The sequence below is a fragment of the Myxine glutinosa genome, chromosome 3 (genome assembly GCF_964187855.1).
Source record: "Myxine glutinosa chromosome 3, kmMyxGlut1.1, whole genome shotgun sequence".
Taxonomy (NCBI): Eukaryota; Metazoa; Chordata; class Myxini; order Myxiniformes; family Myxinidae; genus Myxine; species Myxine glutinosa.
Genome location: NC_136263.1, coordinates 217587372 through 217614352, shown reverse-complemented (window position 1 = coordinate 217614352; position 26981 = coordinate 217587372). Strand labels below are relative to the sequence as shown.

At 38.5% G+C, this 26981-nt stretch overlaps 1 protein-coding gene across 14 annotated transcripts in view; it reads left to right on the top strand.

The window, feature by feature from the left end:
* Window positions 1-26440, top strand: part of LOC137422867 (interleukin enhancer-binding factor 3) — a 350140-nt gene extending 323700 nt beyond the window's left edge. For all 14 annotated transcript variants that reach the window (XM_078775056.1, XM_078775055.1, XM_078775047.1 and 11 more), the window contains one exon: window positions 25240-26440. Coding sequence is in view for 5 of the 14 variants with exons in the window: in XM_078775047.1 (XP_078631173.1) it covers window positions 25240-25302 (63 nt within the window). In the remaining 9 variants the exon portion in view is untranslated. The remainder of the gene's footprint in view (window positions 1-25239) is intronic.
* The last annotated feature ends 541 nt before the right edge of the window (window positions 26441-26981 follow it).

Sequence of the window (26981 nt, the reverse complement as noted above, 5' to 3'; positions counted from 1 at the left end):
GAAGAAGGTTCAAACATAACATTTAAAGATTTTAATAAAACTATAAAACACCCATTTGTGATATATGCCGACTTTCAATGTATTCTTGAAAAGATAAATGACGCTTCTTCAAAACCAAACAAAACATCCACGAATAAATATCAAAAACATGCTCCTTGTGGTTTCTGTTATTATATCAAATCATCCGTTGGTGACAAATACAACAAACAAGAACTTTATAGACGAGAAGATGTGGCGTCTGAGTTTATAAAACGATTAGAAAAGGACTGTCTTCGCTTAAGAAAGATAATGAGATTAACCAATAAACCGATGAACCCCCTAACAAAAGAAGAAGAAACATAATTTTAGCAACCAAATAGCATCTGTCATATTTGTGGAAAGAAAATTGATGGGAAGGAAGATACTGGGGGACCAAAGGTTAGAGACCATTGCCATCTCACCGGTAAATATAGGGGTCCGGCTCATGATGAATGTAATCTTAATTATGAAACCCCCAATTTCATTCCGGTCTTTCTTCACAACAACTCTCATTATGATACACATCTATTCATTAATACACTTTCAAAAACATATGGGAGTATTTCAGCAATTCCGGCCACAGATCAGGACTATATTTCATTCACTAAAACAATACGTACAAAAATGGGATATGTCTATAAAACCACAACAACAAACAACATGCATTTTCAGGCCATTTTCCCTGCAAGAGCGGGGGTTAGCCTTGCGGTCCCCATGACAATCTTCTCCATTTTGCCCTATTTTCTGCATCTCTCCTTGTTAACCCCCTTGCCCGCATTTCTTTTTCCACCATCTTTAGCCAAGTCTTTCTCGGTCTTCCCCGTCCTCTACTTCCTTCTACATTCATTTCCATCACTCTTCTCAACCAGTCACTTTCATCCTTCCTCAACACATGACCAAACCATCTCAACCTGTTCCTCTTCACAGCATCAATCACAGGCTCTATTCCCATCATCTTTCGCAATTCATCATTTGTCTTCCTCTCTCTCAACGATACTCTGCACATCCACCGAACCATTCGCAACCGAACCATATGTCTATAAAACCGATAAAGAGATAGATGATGCGACTCACATCCAGTTTCTTGACTCATTTAAATTTATGGAAAGTCCATTATATACCTTGGCATCAAATATTAAAAACTTTCCGTGTCTTTCAGAGTATATATCAGATAAAAAAGAAATTGAACTCTTATCACAAAAGGGAATATACCCGTATGATTACATGGATTCATTTGAAAGATTTAAAGAAACACAACTTCCCCCTAAAGAATGTTTCTATAACAAGTTAAATAAATAATAACCGTTATAACGGTTATTAATAAGTTATATATAATAATATATAATATATATATAATATTATATATTTATTATATAATATATATATAATATAAAGTTATATATAATATAACGTTATAATAAGTTAAATTATAACCGATAAATAATCTACTCAAGCACAAAATATTTGGAAAACGTTTAAAATAAATAACCTTGGAGAATGTCATGATTTGTATCTTAAAACCGACGTCTTACTACTAGCCGACATCTTTGAAACCTTTAGAACAGTTTGTCATAATAAACAATCATATGGGTTAGATCCTGCCCACTACTACACCACTCCCGGATTAGCTTGGAGTGCCATGTTAAAAATGACAAAACAAAAGTTGGATTTAATCAGTGATGAAGATATGCTTTTGGTGATAGAAGAGGCTAAAAGAGGAGGAATATCACAAGTATGTTCGAAGAGATATGCAAAAGCAAACAATAAGTATCTTCCTAATTATGATGATATGTAAGATAGTTCTTACCTGATGTATTACGATGCTAATAATTTGTATGGATGGGCTCTGTCTCAAGCTCTACCTTATGGAGGACTCAAATGGGTTGAAGAGAAAGATTATGAAAAGGTTTTTTCAAAACATCGTTACATCCTCACACCAAGAATTGGACGATTCGGAAGTTGGGTATTATTTTGAGGTTGATTTGAAATATCCTGAAGAACTCCATAATAAACACGACGACCTACCATATGCCCCTACAAAAGAATGCCCGAAAGAAGAATGGCTAAGTGATTATCAACGAACATTTAATATAAAAGGTAAACCAAAAGAAAAAGTACTTACCAGTACCAAAAAGCATTATGTTTTGCACTCTGTCAAAGCGTCTTTGGGCTTCCTGAAAAGCGCTATATAAAATAAATGCATTATTATTATTATTATATGACAAAGAAAATTATGTTTTACACCAAAGGAACTTGAAGCAATATGTATTGGCAGGATTGATAGTAACGAAAGTCCATAGAGTTATACAGTTGAACCAAAGTCATTGGATGAAGGAGTATATTGATTTTAATACTCAAAGAAGAACCGAAGCAAAAACCGATTTTGAGAAAGACTTTTATAAATTGATGAATAATTCTGTGTTGGGAAAGACGATGGAAAATCATAGGAATAGAGAAAACATAAGACTTACTACATCTTTAGACCAAGCAGCAAAATTAATTAATAAACCTAGTTTTCAAAGAGAAGTGGTGTTTTCAGAGAATTTTGTTGCTATTCATTTACAAAAAGAGAGTATTAAAATGGATAAACCTATTTATATAGGAACGACGGTTCTTGATTTATCAAAATTACTAATGTATGATTACCTTCACAATAACTTGAAGAAGAAATATCAAAATAATGTTTCTCTACTTTATACGGATAGTTTCATTTTAGAAATTAAGACGTAAGATGTTTATTCAGATATGCTTGAGGATAGTGACTTGTATGATACGAGCAATTATAAATCAACCGATAAGTTGTTTTCCTCAAAGAATAAAAACGTTATTGGAAAGTTTAAGGATGAATTAGGAGGGAAGGTAATGACTGAATATGTTGGATTGAGAGCTAAAGCTTATGCTTGTAAATATATTGATAATAATATTGAAAGATGTGATAAGAAGTTGAAAGGAATAAAGAAAAATGTTATCAAAGAAGAAATAGAGTTTAAACATTATTTTAATTGTTTAATTTTAAAGAAAGAGGAGTTTAGAAAAATGAATACGATAAGAAGTTATGCACATCAATTATATACAGAGGAGGTGAACAAGAAAGCTCTTGTGGCTTATGATAATAAAAGGTTTATTTTAAACAATGGAATTGATTGTCATGCTAATGGGAACATGTACATAATAAAAATAATAATAATAATAAATTTAATAATAAAATGAGTTATTGTATCAAGTGCAAAAAGAAAACTAAATCTAAAAATATCTCCCACGAGGTAAATAAAAAGAAAAGAGTTCATGAAAAGGGAGAATGTGTAATATGCGGGACTAAAAAAAAAAGAATAGAGTTTATGAAAAGGGAGAATGTGTAATATGCGGGACTAAAAAGTGTCAATTCATCTCACCTAAAAGCGGAAGTGATATACAAAAATATATATCAGGTAGTAGGTTTACAACAACAGGGATTCCAGGGGAACTACATCTACCGGGGTATTCCTTCTGTGGCCCAGGAACAAACTTGGAAAAAAGACGAGATGAAAATGACAATCCTATACCTTGGTCTGAACCCATAGACAGGGTTGATGAGACGTGTATGAAGCACGACATTGCTTATCCTAATAACGATACATTAGCAGGGAAACATGAAGCCGCTAGAGAAATGCTGTATAATTGTCCCCCGTCACACCGCGGAGTGAAAGGGGGACTATGGTTTTCCTCTCCGTCCGTGTGTCCATGCGTGCGTGCGTGCATAAGCGAAGGACCGAATTCTAATTTGGTGTGTGGGTGCAACCCACGTCAAAATCCAAGATGGCCACCACGATGTATGTCTGACGCCATGTATGTCTGAACCTTGTGAGCGGAATATCTTGAAAAATAAGCGAAGTACCAACGTCTAATCTGGTGTGTGGGTGTATCTAGGCATAAGGAAGAACACTATTGAAAATTGGGTCACCACGTCAAAATCCAAGATGGCCACCACCATATATATGTCTGAACCTTGTGAGCGAAATATCTTAAAAAATAAACGAACTACTAACTTCTAATCTGGTGTGTGGGTGTATCTACACATAAGGAATAACGCTATTGAAAATTGGTTTGCCACGTCAAAATCCAAGATGGCCGCCGCCATGTATGTCTGAACCTTGTGAGCAAAATATCTTGAAAAATAAGCGGAGTACCAACTTCTAATCTGGTGTGTGGGGGTATCTACGCATAAGGGAGAACGCCATTGAAAATTGGGTCGCCAAGTCAAAATCCAAGATGGCCGCCTTGCGTCTTCCACTTTGTCAACTCACATCACTTCACCGACTGGGGACCTAGGCATAACGCTTGTTTGTCTTTGATACGAGATCCAAAGTTGAGAGAGAAAATTGTTAGACCTCTCGTGAAGAGGGTGATAGGTCTTAAATTGAGATTTGGGATGGGGGCAAAGCCCTTAAAAAACTTCTAATCTCCAAGGATGATATTAAACCTGAGGAAGGAGTCATTTTAGCTAATGAGTTACACAAACCTATGATCACAAAGTTTAAACGAAGGAAGGTTTATTCTAAAGCCGTTGATTACATCTGGTCTGCTGATTTAATTGAACTAAATAATGATAAAGGGCACAAGTATGCCCTAACCGTTATTGATTTGAGGAGTAGATTTGCTTGGGTTGTTCCCCTGAAAAACAAGAAGGGTAATACTCTGATGTTAGCCTTCCAACAGATATTTAATAAAAGCAAAAGGAAACCAAAGAAGCTGTGGACCGATGAGGGGACGGAGTTCTACAACAGCATATTTATGAACTTTCTTAAAGAGCATGTTATTACATTATACAGTACATTTAATGAAGGAAAAGCAGTTGTTATTGAGCGTTTTAATCGTACTTTTAAAGAGAGGCTGCATAAAAAATTCACATAAGTCGGTTCTCAACAATGGGTATCGGTAATTCAGTATATTGTTGACAATTACAACAACGCAGTACATTCATCTACTAAAGAAAAACCAGCACAAGTGGTTACAACATTAAAATATGAAAAGGAGATTAATTTGAGAAAACCAAAATTCAAAGTTTATGATGTTGTAAGAATATACAGATGGAAAAGTCATTTTGAGAAAGGTTATACAAAGAGATGGTCTAATGAACTTTTTTAAATTGTTGCTGTAATGGATACGGTACCTTGGACTTATAAATTATATGATTTACATGGAGAAGAAATATTGGGTTCATTTTACGCACAAGAGTTACAAAAGACAAAACTCAGCGGATAATGTTCTTGAAAAATAATTGGTGTTATATTAAAATGGCAAGACAACTACTTCAGAAAAATTATAATTTTTGTATTCAAGGATACTTGCAAGAAAAGGGATTAATTTTTAATTCCTTATGGATTGGAACATAAACAGGGAAAGTTTGTAATTAAGGATTGGCCATATACAGATATTGTAAAACCTACAAATAGAGACCTGCTTAAAATACTAAATAAAAATGAACTTCTCAAAGTTATGAAATATAAAAGCCTTTTAGAAACTGTCAATAAATCCTATTGGTACCCTATTGTGAGAAAAATAATTATAAATGCAAGCTTATCTCAAAATCCAGAGGAATATATGTATAATGTACTCTGGGGAGATGTCAGCACAAACAAGGGAGGAGGAGGAGAGGGAGAGGGAGAAGGAGGAGAAGGAGAAGGAGAAAAGGGAACTGGAGGAATGGAAGAAGATGAAGGAGGAATTGGAGAAGATGAGAGGGGAATTGGAGAAGATGAAGGAGGAGGAAGCAAGGAAAGCAGAGGTGGCAACAAGTGAAAGGGGCAGAGTAATAGAAGGGGGAAGAGGGGTAGTAATAGAAGGGGGAAGGGTGCCGCCAAAGCACACAACATGGACATTTGGGTCACCAGAGCCAGCAGGATTAACAAGAGTATGGGCTGAGGCAGTAAAGGAAGAGGCGGAGAGGGCAGCAAAGGCGGCAGAGATAGCAGCAATGGTAGCAAAGGAAGCAGGGGCAAGGGTATCAAGGTCAACAAAGGAAGAGGAGGAAGTAGACGCAACAATAGAAGAGGTGGTAAGGGCAGCAAGGGATGAGGAGTGAAGACATAGAATTGATAAAAACTAATTTGAAATTATTTAATTTCAAATTAAATAACTATTTATGTTTTTAAAATATACATGAGATTAATACTATGACAGGTAATACCATTCCATCTTCCCACCACCAAATCTGATTGTATTCCCTGACTTTGTATAGTTATATGATTATCTTGGCTCTTTATCATACAAACCATCGCTATGCTGCCATATAAGTTTTTACTTCCTAACTCATGTATTAGCTGACTACTAATTGTGTTTCCACATACCGCATTATGGTCACCAATGGGGTAATAGTCTTCTTTACGGGACCAAATAAAATCTTGTAGGTCTTCCACGTTTATTGAAAAGAACCAATTATACCCTAAATCAGGCATATCATACCCCCATTTATCAATTACCATATTAACAATATCCCCCTCTTTATAAAGTTTGATTGTAAGTGGTACGTTAAATTTAATGTGAAAAGGGGTATGATCTGGAGAGCCAGGCGTTGTGACTGTAATTTCTACTTGTTTGTCATAACGCGCTGTTTTCTCTTGGGGTATATATTGTAATACATCACCTAATCTCACCAAGTCGTTGTTACCTGTGGGACTCGGATAATTGATTAATTTATAACTATTTTTCATATTAAGATTTTTAGTTATATCATATTTCTGTCGTTCAACTTGGGCCTTTGTATAATAATTTGATAAATCAACAGTCGTCTCTTGAGATCCCGTAAAGATAGAACCATCTTTTTCAACGTAGGTCATTTTAAATAAGAGTAAAAATAATATCAGAAAACTCTTCATTATTGTTGAGGTGAAATAATACATATAAACATAATTGACCACAACATTTAGAATTTACTACTTGGACTTGAAACGTTTGACAAACACTCTCCCCCTCGGTAGGAATTTAATTACTTCAAGAGGTGGTGGAAGTCCATAGCTATCAAAATAGTATTTACCCCTACCATTATGTATGCAAGTCCAATGTGACCCATTCCCGCTATTATCTTCTAAATTCATTATAATATTCTTTGTATTTTTGGGCAACTTTGGCAATTCATCCCTCATACAAATACTTACATTATTGAGGTTTAGCTGTTTACAATATTTACCGAGTTCTATATTTGACGTTGAATTCTTTCCAAAATGTTTAAACCACTCCTCCATTTTATTTTCGAAAATAAATTTTCTTTTTATTTCGGAGAAATATATAATACATTACCTCTTTTAGTTAGTTTTACACCCACCTGTGCGATAGAAGAAAGCATATCCCCGACTAACGATCTCGCCCTATCAGGTAGACTTTCAAGTCTTTCAGCAAAATCTACAATTACCCCACTTACACTACGTTTTTTCTCCTCCATCACCTTGTTATGCCTTTCCAATTCCTTTTGGGCTGCCAGTTGAGCTTCCCTTTCGTTAGCCGCTTTTACTGCTTTCATAACCCCACCCACCACAGTTCCCGCTGCACTTGCAGCACCAACAATTCAGGTGATTAGGAATAGAAGGGGAAGAAATACAACACATGGTCTCCACGTTTTTCGAAGTTAAGTCTATTCACAATTGTATTTTGTCGAAACTGTATTTATCTTTCGGTGTGTGAAGTTATTGTGTGCAACTTTGGTTGTTTCTCGGTGTTTATCTTTCATAAATTGATCGTCTGTTTGCCGTGTCGCGAGCAAGACCTTTGCCGCGTCGCGAACGATTTGAAATCGAAGTTAAGTGATTGTTCCCATTTGTATTTTCGTTAAAACTGTATTTATTTACGGTGTTGTACGTATATTGTGTCCCGACGAAGATTTTTCGGTGCAAATCTTTCTTTCATACCTGTATTGAAAATCGTGTTAATTCGTGTCGTGTCTTGAGGCCTTGTACAGTGTGCACTGTACAACCTTGAGGCTTTGTTTTTCTCTCAGCGGTCCATCGTTTTGTGATCCAATAACTTTCGTTCTCTGTATTCCCAGTCTTTTCACCCATAGCCTACTTCCTTGTGTAAATCTCAACGCAAAAAAAAAAAACAGCAAAAAAAAAAATAACTTTCCTTCTCTGTTCTCATTCGTTTATTCATTCTTATTCGTTCGTTCGTTCTTCGACCACGTGTTTCTCCCCCATTTCCCCAGATAGTTTTCACTCATTAACCTTCAATGTTTACACTTTCCCCTCAAGTTATGTATTCCGTCATATTTTATAACACCTTTTTCTTCTTCTTCTTTAAAAGGCTGCTTTCGACTTGCTCACCAAATCAATTCATCCCAAAAAAAATACCCATCTCCTATAGTGCCTTTTTTCTACATTCCCTAAACTCTCCTGCACTCCATCCTCCATCCAGCGTCCTTAAACGTATTTTTAACTCGAAGGTCACAAGAAACTCATTTTGCAATAAATGTTCGTTTCCCATAAATCGTACACTTTCAAAAATCCAATCTCACCCCTCCCCTCCAAATCTTTCCCATAACCCCTCCCCTCCAAATCTTCCCCATCACCCCTCCCCTCCAAATCTTCCCCATCACCCATCCCTTTCAAATCTCCCCCCTTGCCCCCTCCCTCCTAAACTACCCCCTCACCCCTCCCCGCCAAGACGCCCCCTCGCCCCTCCCCTCCTAGACTCCTGCCTCACCCCTCCCCTCCAAGTCTCCCCCATATCCCATCCCTTTCAAATCCCTCCCCTTGTCCCTTCCCTCCCAAACTCCCCCCTCACCCCTCCCCTTCAAATCTCCCCACCCTCATTGCTTCTCAATTTCCCCCCTCTCACTCCCCCTCCTCAAAGCGTCCTCCCCGCTTCTTCCCCCTTCAAACTCTCACCTCCATCTCCCCCAACCTTCTGCCTCGCTCTTCCCCCTCCTCAAATAACACCTCATTGTGGCTCACCCAATCACCATCAAACCTTTTGTCCGCCCCATCCTTCCCTTTCTCCGAGCTATTCTGAAATCTCTGACACACCTTCAACAGCTCTCCCTACCTCTTCCACCTCTTCCACATCTTACCCTACCCCTCCTCCCCCCTGTTCTGTATCTGATGCTCCCCCTTCCTCTTCATTAACGGTATGGACCTCAAACATCCGGGGCCTTCGTTCAAACTTAACTGATCTCTCCATACAGGTTGCTTCTGTCAAACCAGACGTGATCTGCTTAACAGAAACTTTCCTCCTTTATGATGTCTCTGATTCCATAGTATCTCTCCCGGGCTACTCCCTCCTCCGGTATGATAGACCTGAGCCTCGTCCTGGAGGCGGGGTTGCTATCTTTATCAAAAACTCTCTTCCTCACTCGCCCTGCACTGCACTCTCTCCACCTCACCCCCAGGAATACCTCTGGCTACGGCTTCCCCTTCGCTCCCACCTCTTGTTCATATGTGTGTTGTACCGTCCACCAAACAGTGATGACTCCATCTACATCTCGCTGTCTGATGATATGGATCAACTTCTATCTACTCATCCCAACTCTCTCTTCCTCATATGTGGTGATTTCAACTGTCATCATGCCAGTTGGCTGGGTGTGGGTACCTCTCTCACCAGCCATGGCTCCTCAGCAAAGGACTTCTGCGACTCACTGGGACTGACACAATCTGTCAATTTCCCGACCCGGATCTCAGTCAACGGAACATCTTCTCTTCTGGACTTGGTTATGACTAACTTCCCTGAAAATGTCTGCTGCTCTTCTTCTGCTCCGATCGGATCATCTGATCATGTCCTTGTTAAAGTGGACATCTCTCTGACCATCCTCAGGGAGCCTGCTCAGCGTCGACGAGTCTGGCATTTCACTCAGGCCAACTGGCACGGTCTTCAAGCAGCCATCAATCATCTGGACTGGTCTCCCATCTCTACCACCTCTGACATCAACTCATCCTGGGAATTCTTCCAAAGTAAATTGCTCTCTCTCATGCACAGATTTATCCCATCTCGTCTTCAGTTGTCATACCCTTCCTCCCGTCCATGGTACACGGAATCTTGTGGTGAGGCTGTTGCCCAGAAACAACTTGCCTTCGTCTCCTGGAAAGCAAATCCAACGGAAGGAAATCTCATTTCCTTTCACAAAGCCCGAAACAAGTGTGTGTCCACCCTCAGGAGAGCCAGGAAACAATATCTCTCCGTTCTCAAGACGGAACTCTCTTATCTGTCTCCCTCTTCCAAATCCTGGTGGCGTCTGGTAAAATCCGTTTCTGGTGTTTGTTCCCCCTCCATCCCCTCCCTTACCTCAAACGGCTACACAGCTGACTCCGCACGTGAAAAAGCTGAATGCCTCAACTCTGTGTTTGCCTCTAAATCTTGTGTCCCAAACCCATCCCTCTCTGTACCCACCATACCCAGTCGTACCCTGCTGCTCCTGGACTCCGTGTCCTTTCCTCCTGACAAGGTGGAAAAGTTTCTGTCAACCCTCGACTCTGATTCTGCAACTGGACCCGACGGCATCAGCCCACGGGTCCTAAAATCCTGCTCTGCTGCTCTATCTCACCCTCTCTCTGTTCTCTTCACCCTCTCTTTTGCTCAAGGTCAACTGCCATCTGCTTGGAAATCAGCCAACATCACCGCTTTGCACAAAAAAGGTGCAAAAACAGATCCTAGCAACTACAGACCAATCAGCCTTCTCCCAATTATCAGCAAAGTCATGGAATCCATCATTGCTTCGGATATGAAATCTTTCCTCTTCTCCAATGGCTTGATCTCTGATCATCAATTTGGCTTCAGACCAGGTCACTCTACTCTGGACATGCTGCTTCTGCTGTCTCAACAATGGATGGAGGTCCTCAATGCCAAACAGGAAATTAGAGCTGTCTCCCTCGACATATCACGTGCCTTCGACACGGTCTGGCACCCCGCTCTGCTCACCAAACTCTCCTCCTTTGGTATCCATGGAAATCTCCACGCATGGCTGGCGGACTTCCTCTCTAGTCGTCGTCAACGTGTGGCCCTGAATGGGTTTCTCTCATCTCCTCTTCCTGTTCAGGCTGGAGTTCCCCAAGGCAGTGTTCTGGGCCCCGTGCTTTTTCTGGTCTTCATCAATGATCTCTCTGACTCTCTCGAAAATCCTCTCTATCTCTTTGCTGATGACTCCACTCTCTGCCGCTCCATTCCTCTTCCCTCAGATCGGCAGTCTGCTGCCTCCTCACTCTCTGAAGACCTGGACAAAATCACAGGCTGGTCAAACAAGTGGAACATGTCTTTCAATCCTGACAAATCTCACACTCTTACTATGTCTCTCCGAAAAGATCGACTGGACAACCCTCCCATCTACTTTCTCAACAATCCTCTCCAAGAAGTTCTGTCGCTCAAGATTTTGGGTCTCACTATCTGCCATGATCTTTCTTGGGAAAACCACATTTCCAAGCTGGCCTCCAAAGCCAGTCGCCGACTGGGCATCCTCCGTCGTGCGAAGTCCTTCCTCGGCACACCTGAGCTCCTCACCACATACAAGGCTTTCATCCGCAGCTCAATGGAATACTGTTCTCCCCTATGGGCCGGTGCTCCTGCCTCACACCTAGCTCGGCTTCACGCTGTTGAAACCAAAGCTTTCAGAATTATTGGAATCTCCCGCGATGAAGCTATCTCTGAGGGCCTTTCACTCACTCACCGCAGGCAGGTAGGTGGTCTTTCTGTCTTCTACCGACTCCTCTCCGGCCTTGCACCCCCAGCTCTCTCTGTGCTCTGTCCCCCAAATATTCCTACAGGTCGCACAAGATCTGCCAGCAACCCTCTGATGGTTAAACTGCCGAAATCTCGGCTCTCTGCTCACCTTCACTCTTTCATTCCTCTTTTCTCCCGCCTCTGGAACAAACTCCCTCACTCCCTTCAATCCCACTCCTCCCTCCAGGTCTTTAAAACAGCTGTTCACCACCATCTCTTATCTTCCCCCATCCAAAACCTTGATCTTTTCTACCCCCGCTAATTCACCCCAGATCCACCTTGTTTGAAATTCCAACTTCTTTCCTGGAAGTCCTGGCAGTGTCCATATGTTTTATACCTCTCCCACCGCCCCCTTCCCATGCCCCCCCCCCAAAGCCCTCGCCCTCTCTCAGATCTCTCGATGTCATGTCTCTCGGTCCCTGCTCTCAAATGTTGTGTTTGTGTCCTTCCCCCTCTCTCCCCATCTTGTCTACCGCTCCCGATGTTATATGTTTTATGTGTCGGTTTGTCTTTCTGTGTGATTAATGTTCGCTCTTTCACGAGCCTCGATCTTGTATACAAAAAAAAAATAAAAATAAAAATAAAAAAAAAATCGTCCGGTTATTTCCTTTCGTGAATATTTCTTCAACATAGGTTTTGACATTTTTAAACAAGCGAACCGGTACTATTTCGTTTTTCCTCCTGCACTTTTGTGATCAAATCACTAATTCTTATATCACCCTTTCTTTGAATTGTACAAACATTAATCGTACAAGGTTTTTGATTTTGGATACAAGACGATAGTTTATCACGATTGATTTGATTAATATATACGTCAGTTGTTACTTTACTCATTTTATTATGAGAACATTTTTGTTTCCTAGTTATTACTGATGTGATATTGGTCATAACACCATTAGCCATATTGATCTGTAGTTCTGTTTCTTCCAAGATCAAACAATATGCATCAAGTTCGTCACCCCCCTCCCTTTCATTGTATAGGGAACTATCAACTCTATTGGACTTCATCATTTCCTTTTGGGTGCTCAGGTCAATCGCGTGGATTGTATATAGATTTTTAACCGACGCCATATCCAAAATGGGATCCATATTACCGTTGCTTTCACACACCTTTTGGTAAGACTTGTAGGCTTCGGCATAATCATTATTTTCCCAATTAATTTCCAATCTGTCTCGTGGGTAAAATGTTCCGTCTAGAGAAACCCAAGGTTGTTTTACCTTAGCATTATCACACAATGCGTTATTCTTATCAGTAGCAGTATCTCCATCGGGTTTCTTAAAAATGAGCCACAGGTATCGGGGTTTTCCTTCGAGAACACCCAAATTCCACGTGTAAGTGGTTTGGGTAAGTTTAATGTGTTGACATCTTATTTTAAGGTATGATACATTTAACTGGGTCTTTGAGTTAAGTCTTCTATTCAACATCTCTGCCGTTTTAAGACTAGGAGTATATTCGCGGATATACCGACACAGATCATTAATAACAAATTTATTGTTGGCAGCAAGAGCATTAGCAACCCCAAAAAACAATCTATTTTCATAAACATTCCTGTGTAGTTGAAATCTAATGTTAAAGGCCGTACAGAACTTTATCATAGTCACAAAATCCAAATATACCTTTAAGGGGTACAGCTACGGTAAAACTATTCTCTGTTTTGTTACCCTCGTTATACATTAACTTCCTTTGAGTATAACCGTGATCGTCGGTTGTCCCCTTTTCCTATATTGGGAATAAAACCTTCGGCAGACCCTTTACCCCATCTATCACCATGTGAATATAATGTGAATTTCATCATTTCAGATGTAGCAGAGGCATAATCAACTGTTTCCACTTCTTGCGTTCCAATATACATACGGACATTATCAAACATTTTCCAGAAGAAATCATTTACGAGTGTAACATTTGTGTCATTTGCACTCTTATTGAATTTAAATTTACATAACAAGAAACTATCGGCTAGGTTCAAGTAAGTTTGTTGATTATTTATCTCAAAACTTTTTGTTCCATTTGTATTCCAATCTGTTCCTGTTATGGCATTTACCTTATAATAATCTTCTTTTTCATTGGGTTTGAGATGATAATAGTATCATCCAAATCATACATATTGTCAATCGCCTCCATTCTTTATATATAACAATAAAAAATATAATAAATAAATTTATATTTACGTGTAATACTAATAAAATATTTAAAACTTTTGAAACCCCAACCCAATCATTTCAATCATTCTTCGTCGTTCTTGTGGAGTTAGTTCAGATTTACCTTTTTTTATTTCTTTGATCGCTTGTAATTTATGAGACTCCTTTTGAGCATCTTGTATACTCTTTACAGCACCCGCTACATTTCCCACGGCAGAAGCGTTTTTTTTTTTGTTTTTTTTTTTGTTTTTTTTTGTATACAAGATCGAGGCTCGTGAAAGAGCGAACATTTATCACACAGAAAGACAAACCGACACATAACCGCCAAACCGACACATAAAACAAATAACATCGGGAGCGGTAGACAAGATGGGGAGAGAGGGGGAAGGACACAAACACAACATTTGAGAGCAGGAACCGAGAGACATGGAGACATCGAGAGATCTGTGGGAGGGAGAGGGCTTTGGGGGGGAGGCATGGGAAAGGGGGTGGGAGAGGCATACAACATATGGACACTGCCAGGACTACCAGGAAAGAAGTTGGAATTACAAACAAGGTGGATCTGGGGTGAATTAGTGGGGGTAGACAAGATCAAGGTTTTGGATGGGGGAAGATAAGAGATCTCTTGGTTGGTTGAACTATGTTTAATCTATCGGTTCAATCTCTCGGTTGAACCAATTAGGTCTTTATGTTTAAGAATAGTTGAACCGATACCCATTAGAGTATCAATTAACCCATCTCCTTTATTTCTAAATTGATCTCCTACACCACGTTCTCTCGTAGGCTTATAGTATCCTCTCCCAAGAAACATACCTTCCCCCTTATCGTATGGTGAAGGATACATACCCTGGCCCTTATAGTGCAGCAAAAGATACATACCTTCCCCAATCCCATTCCCAGCTGTTTTACTTACACCTTTCGCATCTTTCATAATGACTTGATATTTTCTTAGCTCATGTTTTCTTACAACAACCATCTTGTTTTTATTCTAAGTAGAATAAAAAACTTTCAACATTTCAGTTTGAATTTTTCCAATTTATCCACTTTGATTTTTCATTCTAGTCGTGAATAATTAGTGTCCGGCGGCCAAAACAACTTTTCAAAACACAATTTATCTTTCATTGAAAATTTTGACGGAATTAAAAATTCTCCGCTCGACGTTAACATAATAACATAATCTCTCCTCTTTCCCGAGTAAATACAAGGCCTATTTTTCCGAACGCTAACTCTTGATAAGTTTTCTTTTTATCTTGATCACTCGTGTTAAAACTACATTCTAGAATCTAGAAAAAACAGTTGGATGTTCATTTATTAATTAGTTTATAGTTATTATATAATTTTTCCAATTATTTGTTGAAGAACGTCGCATAGCTGATCTACAGTTGATTGTTCAACAACTTCACGTAGGTGAATTCTGATGGATATAATTTCACCATTGAAAGAAACCATACAGTGATCCTGATCGGTTATCTTAAAATTTACTTTAGAAATGTTTTTCCTGACATGGGCAAATAGGAGAGATTCTTTTTTTCCATATTGAATTTATAACCTATTGGAGTTGAATAAGCGCTGAATGAAATATTGTATTTGTTTTTACTCCATCGTCATAAGTACCATCAACCAAATCACAGTGAATTAATATTGAATTTATACCTGAGGATATGTCAACGACGTTATCACTGACAAACGTATTATTATCCTCAAGCTTTTTTGTGGAGAAACCTAACATCTTGCGGAATGAATTATTATGAATCGTGAAATCTATTTTATAATTATTTTTAAGTCTAATAGTTCATTTTGATGTATGTTTTTGAGTATCTATTTCGATATTTTTTGGTTCATCACCTTTTTCTTTCATAGCACGATAAATTTCTGAACATAGTATAGGTATCTCGTAAGCTCCGGGGGGTACTTCTATAGTTGTCCCCCGTCGCACCACGGAGCGAAAGGGGGACTATGGTTTTCCCCTCCGTCCGTGTGTGCGTCCGTCCGTACGTGTGTCCGGACGTGCATGCGTGCGTGCGTGCATAAGCGAAGGACCGAATTATAATTGGTGTGTGGGTGCAACCCACGTCAAAATCCCAGATGGCCGCCGCCATGTATGTCTGACGCCATGTATGTCTGAACCTTGTGAGCGGAATATCTTGAAAAATAAACGAACTGACAACTTCTAATCTGGTGTGTGGGTGTATCTACGCATAAGGGAGAACGCTATTGAAAATTGGGTCGCCATGTCAAAATCCAAGATGGCCACCGCCATGTATGTCTGAACCTGGTGAGCAGAATATCTTGAAAAATAAACGAACTGCCAACTTCTAATCTGGTGTGTGGGTGTATCTACGCATAAGGGAGAACGCTATTGAAAATTGGGTCGCCACGTCAAAATCCAAGATGGCCGCCGCCATGTATGTCTGAACCTTGTGAGCGGAATATCTTTTAAAATAAGCAAAGTACCAACTTCTAATCTGGTGTGTGGGTGTATCCAGGCATAAGGAAGAACGCTATTGAAAATTGGGTCGCCACTTCAAAATCCAAGATGGCCGCCACCATATATATGTCTGAACCTTGTGAGCAAAATATCTTGAAAAATAAACGAACTACTAACTTCTAATCTGGTGTGTGGGTGTATCTATGCATAAGGGAAAACGCTATTGAAAATTGGGTCGCCACGTCAAAATCCAAGATGGCAGCCTTGTGTCTTCCACTTTGTCAACTCACATCACTTCACCGACGGGGGACCTAGGTGTAATGCTTGTTTTATATCCAGTACCCGGATCATAACTAAACTTATAATTCTTTTCTGTGACATTAAACAAGGTATTATAGGCTTCCAGAGACAATAGCGCCGCTTCATATTCTTTTGTGGGATCAAGTTGTACCGGGTATTGGAATGGAGTTGTGTGATCGCTTGTTGTAAAATCAAATCTAAGAGTTGTGTTTCTCATTTTATTGTATGTGAGACAAAAGATCTTTGTATTGACATTTATTAATTATTTTCCTATTCATCAACTGATCTAAAATGGCTGATATTTCATTAAAACAATTGCTGTTTCCCACCTCCTTACTACCTCACAACAGTAATAGTTTATTAACTAATTGTGATGAGTCACTCGGAAGAAAACTAACACCGGAGCCTGAACTCAATCCAAGTTTATATAAAGCATTAAGAATATCTTTTTCCTTCTCATTTTTCTTACCTATACCCCTCGTAATCAATCGCGGTTATCAGCTCAATATAATCTCTATCTTCCTCTCTTTCCATATCAAGTGGTGCCTCAAAATATTTTGAATCACCGAATCTGGCATTTCTATGTCCAGTGTGTGTGAGAAGAAACATTAATCTAGGGGTTAATTTAACATTTGGGTGAGTTTCACTCAAAAACATTAGCTCATTGTTAAATACCCATACCTCCTCGTTAACATGATAAAACGCTGTTGGTTCTTCTTTTTCTGATGGAATGAGACCCATTTTGGTTTTTGAGCCCTCTTTATATTCATTTTTTCTAAGAGCATTCGCAACATAATTAGAACGTTTATTTGCCTCCTCAAAGCGTCGGGCTAATTCTTCATCATCAGATGTTGATGCTCCTATATCTCTAAGCTCTTGCCAGACTAAAATCTTTTATCATTCGAAATTTTTTGGGAGTATATTCTATCGTCGGATGTTGAAATTAAACCACCTTTTGTTCAGTAGATTTTAAAAGAGGTTTAAAGGTCTCTTGTTTTCTTTCAAATACGTCTTCACCTAATAGCTTTTGTGTCCATTTCTTCCTTATTCCCTCCTGTTGTTTAACAACTTTTAAAAGTAATTGTTGATGTTCCTTAAATTTTCTTGCTCATTCTTCAGCATTCATTTTATTTATGCAAAGAAATTATTAGTTATTATATCATCTTCTTTAACAACGATGTATTTATATTTTTCAGTCGTATGCTTCATATGGCCCTCAAATTCCTTTTTACTACATAATGTAGAAGAATTATCCCTCCAAAAATTGGTTATATCTAATGCATTTAGTTTGAATAAAATAAAAGTATTAGCATTGTTTCTTATTGAGCAATGAGGGAGTTGAAAGTATGATTAACTAAGATAAATACAATTACAAGAAGAATATCTCCCCCTTGTATAGTAGCTGTCCATAACAGTTTGATTTTTCTCGTTAACACAATCATCAAAGATAAGGAGGTTCTTTTTTGTTTCATCTAAATCTTGGGGTGAAGGTATATCATCCGTATTATCAGTGAGAGTACAAGTTGTGGTCGTAGGTGATGTGGGTTTTCATTTCTTTTTCCATTTTTGTGGAGTATCACAAAATAGTTGTATTGCATCTTCAATGTTGTGCTCATTTAGTTTGTGTTGGAGCTTAAATAACCCAATTATATCTTCTTTTTGAAGACCCGCATTAAAACCTTGTGATAGTAGTTGGTACTCTGGTTGAAAACTTGACTTTGTAAAAATTGTTAAATTTCATAATCTAAAAATTTTGGGGTAAGGAGCATCTTTAAAAGCAAACAGGTTTTCCCACATCCGCTTGAACCGACTATTAGACATCTTAACGAATTTGGGAGGTTTTTATGATTATTAAATTTTATCTTACTTTCCCAAACGGGTAAAAAATCATCCATTTTATATAGGCTGAAAATATATAGCGGGTAATCATTCATCCTGCGTGTTGTTAGCCCTATTTGTATTATAATTGTGTATACACACTAGAAGCGATTCAACCAACTGCCTAATTGTGTTAAATATATCTTGAAATATTTTGAAAATGGGTTCATCCATTTTATATGGCCCAACAACAAAAAAGTTTTTCTCAAATATTTTAAAAGAAGTATAACAGAAATGTTATATTTCTATAATTTTCACCACAACTTAAGATGTAAGATTGTTAATATTAATCATTAACCTGTTTGTTTTCCTAAATAGCTCTTGAACAACTACATTATTTGCCTTCAATTGAATGGACGGACCCACACCACCGATAAAAATATTTGATATCTCAATAGCGCAGATAACTTTACAATTCACACCCATCAATTCCTCCGGCTTGATGCGATGATCTTCGAGGCACGATTCTTCGGTGATTTTGTTTTCGTAAAACAAAGTTAGAATTTCAGGATGTTTGTCCCCCTCTCTGTACTTTTCGTATTTAAAAAAAAGTTTTGGATACATTGTTGGTGGGTAACCTTCAATAGCAATTCCTCCATCACGTTTTCGCCAAAATATATCAAGTCCGCTAACATGGGCTCTAAACTTGTTCTGGTCCTTTTTTATCTTTTTTTTTTTTTTTTTTTTTTTTGTATACAAGATCGAGGCTCGTGAAAGAGCGAACATTAATCACACAGAAAGACAAACCGACACATAAAACATATAACATCGGGAGCGGTAGACAAGATGGGGAGAGAGGGGGAAGGACACAAACACAACATTTGAGAGCAGGGACCGAGAGACATGGAGACATCGAGAGATCTGAGAGAGGGCGAGGGCTTTGGGGGGGGGGGGGGCATGGGAAGGGGGCGGTGGGAGAGGTATAAAACATATGGACACTGCCAGGACTTCCAGGAAAGAAGTTGGAATTTCAAACAAGGTGGATCTGGGGTGAATTAGCGGGGGTAGAAAAGATCAAGGTTTTGGATGGGGGAAGATAAGAGATGGTGGTGAACAGCTGTTTTAAAGACCTGGAGGGAGGAGTGGGATTGAAGGGAGTGTGGGAGTTTGTTCCGGAGGCGGGAGAAAAGAGGAATGAAGGAGTGAAGGTGAGCAGAGAGTCGAGATTTTGGCAGTTTAACCATCAGAGGCTTGCTGGCAGATCTTGTGCGACCTGTAGGAATATTTGGGGGACAGAGCACAGAGAGAGCTGGGGGAGCAAGGCTGGAGAGGAGTCGGTAGAAGACAGAAAGACCACCTACCTGCCTGCGGTGAGTGAGTGAAAGGCCCTCAGAGATAGCTTCATCGTGGGAGATTCCAATGATTCTGAAAGCTTTGGTTTCAACAGCGTGAAGCCGAGCTAGGTGTGAGGCAGGAGCACCAGCCCATAGGGGAGAACAGTATTCCATTGAGCTGCGGATGAAAGCCTTGTATGTGGTGAGGAGCTCAGGTGTGCCTAGGAAGGACTTCGCATGACGGAGGATGCCCAGTCGGCGACTGGCTTTGCAGGCCAGCTTGGAAATGTGGTTTTCCCAAGAAAAATCATGGCAGATAGTGAGACCCAAAAGCTTGAGCGACAGAACTTCTTGGAGAGGATTGTTGAGAAAGTAGATGGGAGGGTTGTCCAGTCGATCTTTTCGGAGAGACATAGTAAGAGTGTGAGATTTGTCAGGATTGAAAGACATGTTCCACTTGTTTGACCAGTCTGTGATTTTGTCCAGGTCTTCAGAGAGTGAGGAGGCTGCAGACTGCCGATCTGAGGGAAGAGGAATGGAGCGGCAGAGAGTGGAGTCATCAGCAAAGAGATAGAGAGGATTTTCCAGAGAGTCGGAGAGATCATTGATAAAGACCAGAAAAAGCACAGGGCCCAGCACACTGCCTTGGGGAACTCCAACCTGAACAAGAAGGGGAGATGAGAGAAATCCATTCAGGGCCACACGTTGACTACGCCCAGAGAGGAAGTCCGCAAGCCATGCGTGGAGATTTCCATGGATACCATAGGAGTAGAGTTTGGTGAGCAGAGCTGGGTGCCAGACCGTATCGAAGGCACGTGATATGTCGAGGGAGACAGCTCTAATTTCCTGTTTGGCATTGAGCACCTCCATCCATTGTTGCGACAGGAGAAGCAGCATGTCCAGAGTAGAGTGACCTGGTCTGAATCCAAATTGATGATCAGAGATCAAGCCATTGGAGAAGAGGAAAGATTTCATATCCGAAGCAATGATGGATTCTATGACTTTGCTGATAATTGGGAGCAGGCTGATTGGTCTGTAGTTAAAAGGATCTGTTTTTGCACCTTTTTTGTGTAAAGCGGTAATGTTTGCTGATTTCCAGGATGCTGGCAGATGACCTTGAGCAAAAGATAGGGTGAAAAGAACAGAGAGAGGGTGAGATAGAGTGGCAGAGCAGGATTTTAGGACCCGTGGGCTGATGCCGTCTGGTCCAGTTGCAGAATCAGAGTCGAGGTTAGACAAAAACTCCTCCACCTTGTCAGGAGAGAAGGACACAGAGTCCAGGAGCAGTTGGGTTCGACTGGGAAAGGTGGGAACAGAGAGAGATGGGTTTGGGACTAAAGATTTTGAGGCAAACACAGAGTTTCTTTTCAATAACATCAGATTTCATCAAATGTGTTTTAATTGTGTCAAGAATTTCTTCAAACATTTCTATTGTTTTTGTTTCTGCTGTCGTTGGGGGGAATCGCGAATTATACATAACAAGCGGCAGCGAATATGATTCAACTCTGCGCTCCTTAGCATTATTTTCATACACTTTAATACCCTACAAAAACAACGTTGGTGTATCGATAAACAGTTTTGTAATACCGCTTTGTGGGTGTGTATGATCATAATTATATTTAATCATAATACGATAATAAATAAATCCATTGTTGTTGTAATACTTTGGTTCTTCAAAGATAATATTTTTAATATCAAAATTCAGATAAGTCAATGCCATATGATTTTATATAGGGAAGGTATTTTTTTTAAACTAAAAATCAATTTCTTTACTTAAAAGAATAATTTGTAATAGTAAAGAGTGAGAGTTCCTATATGGCTGACCACATGGATCTCGAATTGCGACGATGTTCATTGTTTGTCCACACCGTGGGTATTCTCATTCGCTGTCACAAATGTTTGTAAATGTTTACAAACTGTGCATTGTTGTTTCACCATTTTGCAAAAATAATTTTTTAACCTTTTGGTTATGAAATTGGTTGTTATAATTATTTTAGAAATTTTGGGAAAATTTTGACCTTCTTGATGGTAATCGTTAAAATCGCGTTATTTAGAAATTTGTGAAAATCGATAAAATGGAAATTTTTTGAAAATCATATTTTTTTATTTTTAGAAAATCGTAAAATCTGAAAATTTGGGAAAATGGAAATTTTTTGTTTTTTGAAAATCGCAACATCTGAAAATTTGGGAAAATGGAAATTTTTTGAAAATCTTTTTTTTCTTTTTTGAAAATCGTAAAATCTGCAAATTTGGGAAAATTGTATTTTTTTTTGAAAAGTCTAATAATTCCCCTTTTCTCATCTACTCATATGTTATTCCCCATGGAGAGTTCTTTACAATGAGCCCTGTCTCATTTTTTTTTTCTATTCATCGCTTTCGGAGTTATGGAGGTGCAATGTTTTTTGGTTTTTCCAAGATGGCGCCCATACCACGTGACCTATGACGTCATAATTATCATTAAAAAATTCTACAGACGGATGTGCACATGTGAAAATTTCCTGCCAATCCAACGGTTGCAGAGAAAATCCTATTTATTCTGTGCGGACAAACTAACAGACAGACAAACAAACGGACTCAAATGCAACACCCTCTTCTCCGGCGAGGGTAATAATGGATTATCTTAAAATTAAACCTGAACTCAGGATAAAACATAGAGTTTGTAAAACAGCCTGTCAAAAACTAGATTACTTGTTTTCCAAATATATCGATGGATGATTTTTTACCCGTTTGGGAAAATAAGCTAGAATTTAACAACCATAAAAATCTTCCAAATCCATTAAGATGTTTAATAGCTGGTTCAAGTGGATGTGGGAAAACCTGTTTGCTTTTAATGATGCTCCTTACTCCAAACTTTTTCGATTATGACAATTTAATAATTTTAACAAATTCAAGTTTTCAACCCGAGTATCAACTACTATCACAAGGTTTTAATGCGGGTCTTCAAAAAGAAGATACAATCAGTTTATTTAAACTTCAAAACAAACTAAATGATTACAACGTTGAAGATAGAATACAACTATTTTGTGATACACAGAAATGTAAAAAGAAACCAAAACCCATAACTTGTATTTTCAGTGATAATATGGATGATATACCTTCACCCCAATATTTAGATAAATCAAAAAGAACCTCGTTATCGTTGATGATTGTGTTAATGAGAGAAACCAAATGGTAATGGATAGCTACTACACAAGAAGGAGACATTCTTCTTGTAATTGTATTTATCTCAGTCAATCATACTTTCAACTCCCTCGTCGCTCAATAAGAAACAATGCCAATACTTTTATTTTATTCAAGTTAAATTAAATAGATGTAAATAATTTTTGGAGAGACAATTGTTCTACATTTTGCAGTAAAAATGAATTTGAGGATTATATGAAGCACACAACTGGAAGATATAAATATATTGTTGTGAAACAAGATGAGATACTAAATTATATTTTTCAACAAATAAATACAGAAAATGAATGCACAAGAGAGAGCAAGAAAGTTTAAGGATTATCAGGAGTTAGTTTCAAAAGTTGTAAAGCAACAGGAAGACATAAAGAAGAAACACAAACAGAAACTAATGGGTGAAGAAGCGTTTGAAAGACAACGAGAGGAAATTTTTAAACCGCTTTTAAAAACAACCCTCTACAATTACCATGATAGAATACACTCCTAAAAAACTTCAAATGTTAAAAGATTTTAATCAAATGACAGAGGAAGAATTAGATGATATAGGAGAATTAGAATATGATGATGAAGGGTTATTCCAAGAACTGGAAAAGGTAAATCAACCTCCTGATTATATTGTGAGGGCTCTTCAAAATAATGAATAATCCGCAGATTCAAGAACCATAGCAGGACTTATACCAACAGAAGAAACAGCAATGTTCCATCTTGTTAAAGAAAAGGTATTAATACATTATAATTAATTGATATTCTTAGGTTCTCCCCAACCACATCTTAAGTTAACCCCCAGATGAATGTTTCTTCTCTCAAAAGATGGAAAACAAGCAACAAGTATGAGGGTTGATTGAAGTTATTTTGATGAACCGTTGAATATGAAAAATGAGGATGATAGATCATAATTATATTGATTTACTAAACTCGCTTAATCATGGAGTTTCTGTTGCTAGTAAAAAAAAAAGGAAGAATGAGAAGGAAAAACATATTATTAAGGCTTTAAGTCGGCTTGGTTCAGGTGTTATTTTTCTTCCAAATGACCCATCACAATTAGTTAACAGACTGTTATTGCTGTTAGGTAGTAAGAAGGCTGGAAAGAACAATTGTTTTAATGAAACCTCAGCCATTTTAGACCAGTTTATGAATATGAAAAGAATTAATAAATGTCAATACAAAGATATTTTATTACATATTAAATAAGATGAGAAGCACAATTCTTCGTTTTAATTTCACAAGTGATCACACATCTTTATTCCCATACCCACTACAACTTGACCCCACAAAAGAATATGAAGCATCTTTATTGTCTTTGGGAACTTAAAATACCCTTTTTAATATCAGAGAGAAAAACAACAAGTTTAGTTATATTTCAGGAAGTTGATACAAAACTATAACAGTTTCACCCGGAGCATATGAGATTTCCAAAATATCTTCTGGAATTTCTTGCCTTATGAAAGAAGAAGGTGATGAACCAAAAATATTGTTGTAGATATTCAAAAACATATTTTAAAATCAACAATTAGGCTTTAAAAAAGGACAAAGTTGATTTCACAATTGATAATTCATTTCGAGAGTTATTGGGGTTCTCCTCAAAAAAGATTGAGACCTATGGAACATTTTACAGTGATAATGTTATTCAAATATCGTCAGGTATAAATTCAGTATTAATTCACTGTGATTTGATTGATGGTGCTTATAATGATGGAACAAAAACAAACAATACTTTCATTCAGCGCATACTCCACCCCAATTGGTTATAAATTTAATATGGAACCGAAATAGCTTGCATATCTACCTGTGCCAGGAAAAACAATTTACAGAGTAAATTTTAGGATAACCGACTAAGATAATCATATGATTTCTTTCATTGGAGAAATTATATCCATCAGAATTCATGTACGTGAAGTTTTTCAATAAATAAATGCAATGGTTATTGTGAGGAAACACGAGTTGGGAAAATATAAAATGATTACAAAAGATGGGGATGAATGTTCCTTTCACCATACCATAAGGGTGAAGGTATGTATTTTGGTGGAGGATACTATAAACCAAAGAGACAAAGGGGTGCAGGACATCAGTCAATTCAGAAGTAAAGGAGATGGGATAATTGATACTCTAATGGGTATTGGTTCAACTATTCTTAAACATAAAGATCTAATTGGTTCAACCGCTTCTGCCAGAGGAAATGTAGCGGGTGCTATAAAGAGTATAAAATATGCTCAAAAGGAGTCTCATAAACTCATTTAGTGGTGGCAGATCGCAATTATTAAAGTTTGTGAAATCGTGAAAAGTATATTTTGTTGATTTACACGTGTGTGCTGTTCTACGGATATTGACCTAACTTGACACTGTATTTGCCAGGTTTCAGTGCACAGCCCACATTTGCAGCTGCATCCCCAGGAGGCTACACAACCCCAGCTGTAGCAGCTGTAATCACGGCTCCAGGTCCACAGGCCTACCTTACTGCCCAAACCGTCTATGTTGCCCCACAACCTCTAGCCAGCTTTGGTCACACAGAGCTGGCGGCGGTCCTCCACACTTTTCAGCCCTATCGTTAGGCCTCACTTTTCAGACTTGTCACTTCATTATCAAGTGGAAACCTCACACAGCTCTTCACGACAAAACTATTCCTTCCATCGTCCACAATACCTGTGGTGTACCTCAGTTCACCTCGAGGTCACTGAAAGTGTCAATTATTTTTTGGAACTTTCCACATTGCAGTCCCTTCAACCTCTCGTTCGCAAAATGTGATTCATTTCCTCTTGGTTTTGCACACACCATGTTGCTTTTGGTCATTTAATACACTTTCTTTCACTCAAGAGTGTCGATCTCTTTCCCTCATTTACTAAATTTACCCTGAATGAAACCTATACAAAGTGGAAAATAAGAGACTTTCTCACTCAAAAGCATAAGTGGCGTTGCTGCTTTCAACTTGTGCTTCTTTCCAATTCATGAAACTGTTTGGCCGTATTGTTACGTGAGCTCAGTTGTCAGTGAATTCATACTGGAATCCTTGGTTCTCAGGTCACATGTCTGTCCCACAGTTGTAGTACGATACGTTTTGACATTCAATTCAAAACTGCAGCATGAATAACATTGCTAATCCAGTGTAATCAATATGAATTTGCTCATTGCCAGAGAGCTCTATAGATACATGGAAGTGCCCTTGTGATTGGAGGGATCGGCGGTCAAATGCCTTATATAAATTTGATTGTGCAGAAGGCCGAACAAACACTTCTTTTTTTATTTATTTTGAGGGCTGCCATGAAACATTTTCTTGCATACATTATTTGTCTGTTTATTTTCACACCGACTGAAGAAACTCGACATTGATAATGAATTGCCAAGTTAATTGGGAAAATGGTTTTGGCACCCCCATAAACCTGGGTGGTGTTTCTGACATTTCCTTTGGTTATTGTGTAATTGGTTGGACTACAAACATCACTTGCATCATTTCAAAGTCACTGCGCCTTAAGAGTAGCATTTCTTTCTTGGTTTATATTTTTTATTGCCCTGTTTGATCTCATTACAGGCTTTAATAAAAGTTTTAGATGTACACAAATGAGTGCGCTTTCGTTCTTCTTATCCCATATTTGGTTCAAAGTTCCGTTGTTGAGGGTTCTGTCCCCTTTTTATGACAGGAAGACTCTGAATGAGGTAATGGAAATTATATGGTTGGACCACACAGAAAACTTCAATTAGGTTACTTAACCAGCAACTTGCTGTCATTGTAGATTTTGGAATTGTAGGTGTGTCCACGTCAATCAATCAATACAACATGTATTTCCTGCAACAAAATCACAATGAACAAAGGCCATTTAAGTGACTGAAGGAGGCAGAGTCCCTAAAAGCATTTGCTTAAAGCGGGAACAGTAGTAGGGGAATGTTGGTTCTGAAGCAAGGTCGTCTTCGCAGGACCACTCTTTTTCGCTCGCTCACCTGATCAATGTCTTATCTCAGAACCAACATTCCCTTTCTACTTGTGGGTGGGCATTGATTATTATAAATGATCTTTCATGTTATTCACACCTATCATATTTCATTGCATTTGAACAGCGAACCAATGAATATTTCTTTATATTCTGTTTTAGGGAATAACTGAA